General features: G+C 40.3%; 1 protein-coding gene across 1 annotated transcript in view; it reads right to left on the bottom strand.

Moving 5' to 3' along the window:
• The window catches only part of LOC115154672 (POU domain, class 6, transcription factor 2-like), a 125,149-nt gene that overhangs the window by 18,385 nt on the left and 94,255 nt on the right, over nucleotides 1–12,509 (bottom strand). The window contains exon 8 of the mRNA XM_029701147.1: nucleotides 12,355–12,499. Coding sequence (XP_029557007.1) covers nucleotides 12,355–12,499 — 145 coding nt within the window. The remainder of the gene's footprint in view (nucleotides 1–12,354; nucleotides 12,500–12,509) is intronic.

Below are 12,509 nucleotides of genomic sequence, written 5' to 3'. Positions count from 1 at the left end.
GGCTTAAGGGCAACAAAGTCAAGGTATTGGAGTGGTCATCACAAAGCCCTGACCTCAACCCTATAGAAAATGTGTGGGCAGAACTGAAAAAGTGTGTGCGAGCAAGGAGGCCTACGAATATGACTCAGTTACACCAGCTCTGGCAGGAGGAATGGGCCAAAATTCACCCAACTTATTGTGGGAAGCTTGTGGAAGACTACCTGAAACATTTCCCCAAGTTAAACAATTTAAAGGCAATGCTACCAAATACCATTTGAGTGTATGTAAACTTCTGATCCACTGGGAATGTGATGAAAGAAATAAAAGCTGAAATAAATAATTCTTTCTACTATTATTCTGACATTTCACATTCTTCAAATAAAGTGGTGATCCTAACTGACCTAAGACAGGGAATGTTTACTAGGATTAAATGTCAGGAATTGGGAAAAACTGAGTTGAAATGTATTTGGCTAAGGTGTATGTAAACTTCTGACTTCAACTGTATGTTCATAATAACAGGGCTATAAAATTAAGTGGTGTCTGTTTCCACATAGATTCAATGTATACTGAACAAAAATATAAACGCAACATGTAAAGTCTTGATCCCATGTTTTATGAGCTGAAATAAAAGATCCCAGAAATGTTCCATACACTCAAAAAACGTATTTTCCTCAAATGTTGTTTATATCCCTATTAGTGAGGATTTCTCCTTTGCCAAGATAATCCATAAATCTGACAGGTGTGGCATATCAAGAACCTGATTAAACAGCATGATCATTACATAGGAGCACCTTGTGCTGGGGACAATAAAAGATCACTCTAAAATGTGCAGTTTTGTCACACAACACAATGCCACAGATGTCTCAAGTTTTGAGGGAGCATGAAATAGGCATGCTGCCTGCAAGAATGTCCACCAGAGCTGTTGCCAGAGAATTGAATGTTAATTCTCTATCATAAGCCTCCTCCAACGTCATTTTAGAGAATTTGGCAGTACGTCCAACCGGCCGTGATCTTACCCTGTTGTTACATGGTACTATCTTTACACTTACAGGGTAGATATGAGGTAAGAGTGTCACGACTTCCGCCGAAGTCGGTCCCTCTCCTTGTTCGGCCGGGGTTCGGCGGTTGACGTCACCAGCCTTCTAGCCATCGCCGATCCACTTTTCATTTTCCATTTGTTTTGTCTTTGTCTTACACACCTGGTTTCACTCACCCAATTACTTGTTCATTATTTAACCCTCTGTTCCCCCATGTTTGTTTGTGAGTGATTGTTCATTGTAAATCGGTCCGTTATTGTGGGCTTGCTATATTGCTTTGTATTTGTGTATTTTGAGTAAAGTACGTTGATTACTCATATCTGCTGTCCTGCGCCTGACTCTCTATACCAGCTACACACAGGACCATTACAAAGAGGCCTGTAAAATGAAGCTGTTGCTAATTCCATGTAAATACCAGTTAAATAAAAAAATTACAACTAAAGCGGGAGTTAGCAGGCTAACACACAATGTAAAGTCAATGACGATTCGTTAGCTTAATTAGTTTAGCACGCTAGCGGACTTTAGAAGCTAGAATAAACATACAAAAACGTAATTCCAACATAAAACACTGCTTGTGTTAACAAAAGCTAGTCTTTAATTTTCTAAACAAAAAAGGTGCCTAATGTTAGCCAGAGACATATCAAGGGATTTTTCTGCTGTAGAAAACTCTTGTCTAAGCATTGTTTTGGGACGTCAAAGTACAAACTTTTATAATTTTCGGGATGGAAAACACTTTCAGTTTAAACTTAAAACGACTAAACCAAATATAAAGCATGTAGAAAAGATAATGAACCTACATATCTTTTTATAATACAATCTTTGATAACTAACAAATAACCAAAATAAAAGCTGAACAATCAGGGGAATTGGAAATTCAAAAATCAATGAATTTAACAGCATGGATTTTTAAATATCTTGAATCCATGGAGAAATTCTGAGAATTGCAGAAAACTGGCTTAAAAAAATAAATAAAAATGTCACAAAAAAACAAAGTGTGGCCCTCTAAAACGTTCTAAAATGTTCTCACAAATTGACCCGCGCCCATTGCCACGCCCCCTGGCACGCTCAGACCCTTTTTGATCCTGTATGGACAGTCGCCGGGGATGAGAAGCTGGTACGAGGAGTCAACATTTATTCCAGAACAGACTGGTAACAGGACAGGCACAGCATCAGCACACGGGCAAAACAACGACAAATGACAATCAATGCAGCAGCGGGGAACAGAGGTGTGGAACTGACAAATATAGGGGAGGTAATAAACAGGTGATTGAGTCCAGGTGAGTCCAATAAAACTCTGATGGGCGTGACGGGGAAAGGCAGGTGCGCGTACTGATGGTGGCAGGAGTGTGTAATGCTGGGGAGCGCCAGGGAGGGGGAGCGCCAGGGAGGGGGAGCAGCCATGACGGATCCAGAAAAAAAACGGATAATATATTTTTAAAGCTCATTGAGAAGGAATGGTGGAGCTCACCCATGGCCACAGCTGGCCACATCAAGTCTTCCGGTTTTGCCATCAAAAGAAAATGCGTATGATATGAATTCAATACCTTTTTTTTTTTTTTTACAGTTTTCCATAGTGGACAACATTACATTGGGATGCAACATTATAACTGGATTGGGAAAAAACTAAAGGTTTCTAAATATGTTTTTGACACTTTTCTACTATGACATAGGGGAGTTTTACTTGGAAATGTAAAAATAAAAGTAACTCGTTAGTGTTTCTATCAATGCACTAAGCTAGCTACTTTCCAATCTCACCAACGATGTTAAAACTCGCCCCAAACCATAGCCATCCTTGTCTTTCTATCCTTTAAATTGGTTGTGAGTACAACTATTATTTGTCATGATTTGAGCACGTACATGTTGTTAGTTAGTAAAAAAAAGTATTTTTACTAGAAATAAATGATTGCTATCAGTAGCTAGGTTTCAATGTTCTGAACAGCCGGAGGTAAGACGTGGGAGGGATAGAGGGAGAGACTGCTTGGAAAAATACAGCATATGTTAAGATATCGTTTTCTTTTGTGTTTAGTAAGTCCGCTAGATCAGAGTCAGTAGGGATGACAACATGTTCTCGTGAATCTGACCATTTTCCTGTCCTGCTAAGCATTCGACATGTAATGAGTACTTTTGGATGTCAGAGAAAAGTACATATTTCCTTTAGGAATGTAGTGGAATAAAAGTCAAAGTTGTAAAAAATATAAGTACAGATACCCCCCAAAAAAACACTTAAGTAGTACTTCAAAGTATTTTATTTAGTTACTTTACACGACTGAAAGTAGTCAAAAGTTGAGTATTTAGCACGCGATGACTACATCAAGCTTGTGACTCATTTGCAGTTTGTTTAGGTTGTGTTTCAGATTATGTTGTGCCCAACAGAAATGAATAGTTAATAATGTATTGTGTAGTTTTGGAGTCACTTTTTTTGTAAATAAGAATATAATATGTTTCTGAACACTTCTACATTAATGTATTAATCGTGAATAATGACGAGTGAGAAAGATCCTACCCCCAAGACATTTCTAATGGTGAGAGGTTAGCATAACATGGGAGGTTAGGATTTTTTTAGGGGTAAAATAACATTGTTACATTCTACTGGAGTAAACTTGAAAGTGTCTGGTATTTACATTGTGTTACAGGTTTAGTTTTATCCATTTATGTTTTGAGGTTGGACTTTTAGCAAGTATAGCACGTTAGAACGTAGGTGCACCGATTGTTGCAGATTCAAACACAAAGACCAGGGAGCTTTTCAAATGCCTCGCAAAGAAGGGCACCTATTGGTAGATGGGTCCACATTTTGTTTTTTAAAGCAGACTGAATATCCTTTTGAGGATGGCAAAGTTATTAATTACACTTTGGATGGTGTATAAATGCACCTAGCCACTTCAAAGATACAGGCGTCCGTCCTAACTCAGTTTCCGGAGAGGAAGGAAACCGCTTAGAGATTTCACCAAGATTTCACCACTGGGAGATGCATTCACCTTTCACCAGGACAATAACCTAAAACACAAGGCCAGATCCAGACTGGAGTTGCTTACCAACAAGACAGTGAATGTTCCTGAGTGGCCGAGTTACAGTTTTGACTTAAATCTGCATGAAAATCTATGGCAAGACCGGAAAATGGTTGTCTGGAAATGATCAACAACCAATTTAACAGAGCGTGAAGAACTTTGAAAAGAATAATGGGCGAATGTTGCACAATCCAGGTGTGTAAAGCACTTACAGACTTACCCAGAAAGACTCACAGCTGTAATCGCTGCCAAAGGTGCTTCTACAAAGTATTGACTGAGGGGTGTGAATACTTATGTAAATTAGATATCTGTATTTCATTTTCAATAAATAACAAAACAATTCTAAAAAGATGTTTTCACTTTGTAATTATAGGGTATTGTGGATAAATGGGTTAGAAAAACATATATTTCATCCATTTTGAATTCAGACTGTAACAAAACAAAATGTGGAATAAGTCAAGAGGACATTACTCGGTACATTTATGTCTACACAAGAATTAGACTAAATCGTAAAGAGGGATAATTGATCTGCAAGTATCTGGTATATACAGTGTATTCAGAAAATATTCAGACCCCTTGCCTTTTTCCACATTTTGTTACATTACAGCCTTATTCTAAAATGGATTAAAATGTTGTTTTTTTTCTTCATCAATCTACACACAATACCCCATAATAACAAAGCAAAAACTGGCTTTTAGAATTTTAGCAAATGTATAAAAAAAAATAAAAAATTAAATATCACATTTCCATAAGTTTTGAGACATTTTACTCAGTACTTCGTGCACCTCAGTCCTCAGTGCACCTTTGGCAGCGATTACAACCTCGAGTCTTCTTGGGTATGACGCTACAAGCTTGGCACAGCTGTATTTGGGGAGTTTCTCCCATTCTTCTCTGCAGATCCTCTCAAGCTCTGTCAGGTTGGATGGGGAGAGTCGCTGCACAGCTATTTTCAGTTCTCTCCAGAGATGTTTGATCGGGTTCAAGTCCGAGCTCTGGGTGGGCCACTCAAGGACATTCAGAGACTTGTCCCGAAGCCACTCCTGCGTTGTCTTGGCTATGTGCTTAGGGTCGTTGTTCTGTTGGAAGGTGAACCTTCGCCCCAGTATGAGGTTCTGAGCGCTCTGGAGCAGGTTTTCATCAAGGATCTCTCTGTACTTTGATCCGCTCATTTGTCCCTCAATCCTGATTAGTGTTTCAGTCCCTGCCGCTGAAAAACATCCCCACAACATGATGCTGCCACATCCATGCTTCACCGTAGGGATGGTGCTAGGTTTCCTCCAGATGTGACGCTTAGCATTCAGGCCAAAGAGTTCAATCTTGGTTTCATCAGACCAGAGAATCTTGTTTCTCATGGTCTGAGAGTCCTTTAGTTGCATTTGAGCAAACACCAAGTGGGCTGCCATGTGCCTTTTACTGAGGAGAGGCTTCCGTCTGGACACTACCATAAAGGCTGATTGGTGGAGTGCTGCAGAGATTGTTGTCCTTCTGGAAGGTTCTCCCATCTCCACAGAGGAACTCTGGAGCACTGTCAGAGTGACCATCGGGTTCTTGGTCACCTCCCTGACCTAGGCCCTTCTCCCCTGATTGCTCGGCCAGCTCTAGGAAGAGTCTTGGTGGTTTAAAACATATTTTATTTAAGAATGATGGAGGCCACTGTGTTCTGCGGACCTTCAATGCTGCAGACATTTTTTGGTACCCTTCCCAAGATCTATGCCTCGACACAATCCTATCTCGAAGCTCTACGAATAATTCCTTCGACCTCATGACTTGGTTTTTGGTCTGACATGCACTGTCAACTGTGGGAAATTATATAGACAGGTGTGTGCCTTTCCACATCATGTCCAATCAATTGAATTTACCACAGGTGGACTCCAATCAAGTTATAGAAACATCTCAAGGATGATCAATGGAAACAGGATGCACCTGATCTCAATTTCGAGTCTCATAGCAAAGGGTCTGAATACTTAAGTAAATACATTTCCAAAAATGTCAAAAACCTGATTTCGCTTTATCATTATGGGGTGTTTTGTGTAGATTGATGATGATTTTATTTATTTAATCTATTTTAGAATAAGGCTGTAACGTAACAAAATGTGGAAAAAGTCAAGGGGTCTGAATGCTTTCCGAATGCACAGTGCCTATAAAGTCTGAGCCCCCTTGAACTTTTTTCACATTTTTGGCTCAGTTTCATGCATTTAAATAAAGATGTTTCCCCCCCAATGATCTACACACCATACTCAACACTTTAAAGGAAAATGTGTTTTATTGCAAAAATACAGGATATAAACAAAACATTTTTAGCCACACCCGTTGCTGACAGGTGTATAAAAATGCACACAGCCATGCAATCTCCATAGACAAACATTGGCAGTAGAATGGCTCAGTGACTTTCAACATGGCACCGTCATAGGATGCAACCTTACCAACAGGTCAATTCGTCAAATTTCGGCCCTGCTACAGCTGCCCTGGTCAACTGTATGTGCTGTTATTGTGAAGAGGAAATGTCTAGGAGAAACCCAAAGTGGTAGGCCACATAAGCTCACAGAAGTGCTGAAGCACGTATAGCGTAACAATCGTCTGTCCTCGGTTGCAACACTCACCACCGAGTTCCAAACTGACTCTGGAAGCAACGTCAGCACAAGACCTGTTCGTCAGGAGCTTCATTAAATGGGTTTCCATGGCCGAGAAGCCGAACACAAGCCTAAGATCACCATGCGCAACGCCAAGCATCAGCTGGAGTGGTGTAAAGCTCACCTCCATTGGACTCTGGAGCAGTGGAAACGCGTTCTCTGGAGTGATGAATCAAGCTTCACTAGTCCGACGGATAGATCTGGGTTAGGCGGATGACAAGAGAACACTTCCTGTCCCCAATGCATAGTGCCAACTGTAAAGTTTGGTGGAGGAGGAATAATGGTCTGGGGCAGTTTTTCATGGTCCAGGCGAGGCCCCTTAGTTCCAGTGAAGGGAAATCTTAACGCAAATCAAATCACATTTTATTTGTCACATGCGCCGAATATAACAGGTAACAGACCTTACAGTGAAATGCTGAATATAACAGGTGTAGACCTTACAGTGAAATGCTTACTTACAAGCCCTTAACCAACAATGCAGTTCAAGAAATAGAGTTAAGAAAATATTTACTAAATAAACTAAAGTAAAAAAAAAAAAAAAAAGTAACACAATACGATAACGAGGCTATATACTAGGGGTACAAGTACCAAGTCAATGTGCGGGGTTATAGGTTAGCTGAAGTAATTTGTACATGTAGGTAAAAACAAAGGGGGGGTAAGCTTCGGGGTAGAAGCTGTTAAGGATCCTTTCGTACCTAGACTTGGCGCTACGGTACCGTTTACCGTGCAGTAGCAGAGAGAACAGTCTATGACTTGGGTAACTGCTACAGCATACAATGACATTCTAGATGATTCTGTGCTTCCAACTTTGTGGCAACAGCTTAGGGAAGGCCATTTCCTGTTTCAGCATGGAAAAAGCAAGGTCCATACAGAAATGGTTTGTCAAGATTGGTGTGGAAGAACTTAACTGGGCTGCACAGAGCCCTGACCTCAACCCCATCGAACACCTTTGGGATGAATTGGAACGCCAACTGCGAGTCAGGGCTAATCGTCCAACATCAGTGCCCAACCTCACTAATGCTTGGTCCCGTGTGGCTCAGTTGGTAGAGCATTGTGTTTGCAACGCCAGGGTTGTGGGTTCGATTCCCACGGGGGACCAGTACGGAGAAAATATTTATGAAATGTATGCATTCACTACTGTAAGTCACTCTGGATAAGAGCGTCTGCTAAATGACTAAAATGTAAATGCTTGTGGCTGAATTGAAGCAAGTCCCCACAGCAATGTTCCAACATCTAATGGAAAGCCTTCCCAAAAGAGTGGAGGCTGTTATAGCAGCAAAGGGGGGGACCAACTCCATTTTATTGGCCATGATTTTGGAATTTGATTTTTGACGAGCAGGTGTCCACATACTTTTGGTCATGAAGTGTAAATCTATATTAAAAATACAAAACTGAAATATCATAATTGGATAAGTCATAAGTCCCCTGAATTACTACTTGGTGGAAGCACCTTTGGCAGAAATTACAGCTGTGAGTCTGTTGGGATATGTCTCTACCAACTTTACACACCTCAGCCTGGTCTCATAGATTAGACGTAACATAGTAAATGTACATCCGGGACACTGAAATTAGTATGATATGTTGTGTTTGGTATGGTTACGTAAAACAGAAGGTTACTTAAGGCAAAAAATGAAAGGAGAATAGTTTGTAGAGGTGGATGGGTGGGTGAATAACACGAACGTCTAGCAACCCAAAGGTTACGCGTTTGAGTCTCATCATGGACAACTTTAGCATTTTTGCTAATTAGATACTGTACCTGTCAAAAGTATGGACACAGCTACTCATTCAAGGGTTTTTCTTTATTTGTACAATTTTCTACATTGTAGAATAATAGTGAAGACATCAAAACTATGAAATAACACATATTGAATCATGTAGTAACCAAAAATATGTTTTATATTTGAGATTCTTCAAAGTAGCCACCCTTTGCCTTGATGACAGCTTTGGACACTCTTGGCACACTCTCAACAAGCTTCATGAGGTAGTCACCTGGAATGCATTTCAATTAACAGGTGTGCATTGTTAAAAGTTAATTTGGGGAATTTCTTTCCTTCTAAATGTGTTTGAGCCAATCAGTAGTGTTGTGACAAGGTAGGTGTGGTATACAGAAGATAGCCCTATTTGGTAAAATACCAAGTCCATATTATAGCAAGACAGCTCAAAAAAGCAAAGAGAAACGACAGTCCATCATTACTTTAAGACATGAAGGCCAGTCAATACGGAAAATTTCAAGAACTGTGAAAGTGCAGTCTTCAAGTGCAGTCGCAAAAACCATCAAGCGCTATGATGAAACTGGCTCTCATGAGGACCGCCACAGGAAAGGAAGACCCAGAGTTACCTCTGCTGCAGAGGATCATTTCAGTAGAGTTGACACCACCTCAGATTGCAGCCCAAATAAATGCTTCACAGAGTTCAAGTAATATACACAACTCAACATCAACTGTTCAGAGGAGACAGCATGAATCATGCCTTCATGGTTGAATTACTTAAAAAAAAACACTACTAAAGGACATCAATAAGAAGAAGAGACTTGCTTGGGCCAAGAAACACGAGCAATGAACATTAGACCGGTGGAAATCTGTCCTTTAGTCTGATGAGTCCAAATTTGAGATTTTTGGTTCTAACCACCGTGTCTTTTTGAGATGCAGAATAGGTGAACGGATGATCTCTGCATGTGTGGTTCCCACCATGAAGCATGGAGGAGGAGGTGTGATGGTGCTTTGCTGGTGACACTGTCAATGATTTATTTAGAATTCAAGGCAAACCTAACCAACACGGCTACCACAGCTTTCTGCAGCGATACGCCATCTTATCTGGTTTGCGCTTAGTGGGACTATCATTTGTTTTTCAATGGGACAATGACCCAAAACACACCTCCAGGCTGTGTAAGGGCTATTTGACCAAGGAGAGTGATGGAGTGCTGCATCAGATTACCTGGCCTCCACAATCACCTGATCTCAACCCAATTGAGATGTTTTGGGATGAGTTGGACCGCAGAGTGAAGGAAAATCAGCCAACCAGTGCTCAGCATATGTGGGAACTCCTTCAAGACTGCTGGAAAAGCATTCCAGGTGAAACTGATTGAGAGAATGTAAAGAGTGTGCAAAGATGTCATCAAGGCAAAAGGAGGCTACTTTGAAGAATCTCAAAAAATATATTTTTTGGTTACTACATTATTCCATAGTTTTGATGTCTTCACTATTACTCTGCAATGTAGAACATCGTAAAAATAAAGAGAAACCCTTGAATGAGTAGGTGTGTCCAAACTTGACTGGTACTGTACTTTGCAACTACTTACTACTTTCTAGCTACTTTGCAACTACTTAGCATGTTAGCTAACCCTTCCCAACCCTAACGTTGACCCTTTAACTTAACTCCTAACATTAACCCCTAACCCTTAGCCTAGCTAATGTTAGCCACCTAGCTAATGTTAGCCACCTGGCTATTGTTAGCCACAACAAATTGGAATGTGTAACCTATAATCCGAATTTCAATTCGTAACATATCATACAAATGATAATTTGTAACATATCATACTAAATAGAGTTTCTCGGATTTACTTACAGAATAATAAGAAATGCTCTGAGACCAGGTTGCACACCTAGATTTGGCAATATTTGACCATTCTTCTTTACAATAAATACTGTTTAAGCTCTGTCACATCCCTTTGAGAGCATTGATGGATAGCAATCTTCAAGTCATGCCACACATTTTCCATTGGATTTAGTGCAGTGCTCTGACTGGGCCACTCAAGGACATTTACCTTTTTATTACTTAGCAACTCCACTGTAGCTTTGGCCTTCGGGTCATTGTCATGCTGACAGGTGAACTTCCATCCCAGTTTCAGCTTTCTTGCAGATGGCAGCAGGTTTTCCTCAAGGAGTTTTCTGTACATTGCGCCATCCATTTTCCCTTCTATCCTGACGATGAGAAACATCCCCATAACATGATGTTGCCACCACACTTCACACTATTTTTAAAAATGTATTTAACTAGGCAAGTTAGTTAAGACCAAATTCTTACTTACAATGACAGCCTAGTAACAGTGGGTTAACTGCCTTGTTCAGGGGCAGAATGACAGATTTTTACTTTGCCAGCTCAGGGATTTGATCCAGCAACTTTTCAGTTACTGGCCCAAGGCTCTAACCACTAGGCTACCTGCTGCCACACTAAGGATGGTGTTCTTTGGGTGATGTGTTGTGTTGGATTTGCACCAAATGTAACGCTTTGCATTTAGGCCAAAAAGTTCAATTTTAGTTTCGTCAGACCACAAAACGTTTTGCCACATGGCTACAGAATCTCCCAAGTGTTTTCTTGCATTTCAAACGGGATTCAATGTGGGCTTTCTTGAGTAACGGCTTCCTTTTTGCCACCCTATCATACATGCCAGATTTGTGGAGTGCTTTATTGTTGTCATATGCACACTTTGACCAGTCTTAGCCATAAAAGCCCATAGCTATTTAAAAGTTTCCATTGGACTCAAGGTAGCCTCAGATCAGTCTCCTACTTGGTCGGTCATCCAGTTTGGAGGGATGGCCTGATCTAGGCAAGGTCAAGGTGGTTCCATACACCTTGTGCTATTGTCCACTTCTTAATAATGGTCTTCACTACCCAGCAGAGGGAATCTACAGGAACTGCTGAATTTATCCTGAAATCATGTCAATCACTACAATTGAGGCCAATTAACTTGGTGTGTGATTTTGAAGGTGATTGGTCACACCTGAGCTAATTTCGGATCGCTATTACAAGGGACACTTATCCAACCAAGCTATTTCAGGTTTTATTTTTTTATTGATTTAAAAAAATAAAAATGTTCACTTGGAAGTTGTGGGGTATGATGTAGATCAATGGGAGAACTACTATTTTAATGCATTTTACTTCCAGGCTGTAAGGCAACAAAAGGTGATATTTTTAAAGGGGGTGTAGACTTTTCTATAAGCACCGTATATGGTATTACCAAGGATTTCATTTTACAGCCCTCTTACCTCCTACCTACCCTGTGAGTGTAAAGGTGGTACCATGTAGGGTAGGATCACAGACAGATTTGCTGTTGTCTTCCTGTGATGGAATCAACCAATACTGTGGTAACTCACAAGTAACTACATTGTATCTACATGGAAACAGACATGACTTAATTTTACAACCCTGTTACTATGAACATACATGGTAACTAAAGGTAAAGTACACGGAAACAACTGAGAGAATATCAACAAAAGAGGATCACTTGAAGGTATTTAAATTAAGGTATTTAAATGATAAATGACCATGTATGTTCATTGGTTTTTCTTAGGTATTACTTTGAAAGAGACTGGCGTGACTACATATTTACATAGCAACACTGGTTCTTACTTTACTTCTTACTTACCTGTACTTACTTATATTATTACTTAATAAGTATGTATGTAATACTTACTTGGTTGTTTAAGGCTAAATTGTTACTATGTATATTGTTTTTGTTACTATGTAAATACATAGTAATTAAGAGCTATAAAATGAAGGGTTACTGAAAAATCTAATGTTTTTGGACAAACAGAAAGCCAGCACTCTTGAAACAGAAGGTTCACCATACCAAAGACTGTGGTCAATTACAAAATGTAATTCTCTGACAATGTAGGTTTATCTATATGCTTGTATGTTATTTTAATATGTGTGCATGTGTGTTTGTGTGTGTGTTTGCGTGTGGGGGTGTCGCCGGGTACTCACTGCTGACTAGCTGACCCACACTGAGAGCGGAGGAGGAAGAGGACGATGAGGAGGAGGAGGAGACCTGGCGGAGAGGACTCTGGCTGTGGGGCATGTGGAGCAGGTTGGGCTGAGACGACACTGGGCCTGTCTGAGCCTGAGGCAGCTGAAGACAC

The sequence above is a fragment of the Salmo trutta genome, chromosome 2 (assembly GCF_901001165.1).
Source record: "Salmo trutta chromosome 2, fSalTru1.1, whole genome shotgun sequence".
NCBI classification, from domain to species: Eukaryota; Metazoa; Chordata; class Actinopteri; order Salmoniformes; family Salmonidae; genus Salmo; species Salmo trutta.
This window is presented reverse-complemented; position numbering and strand designations above follow the sequence as displayed.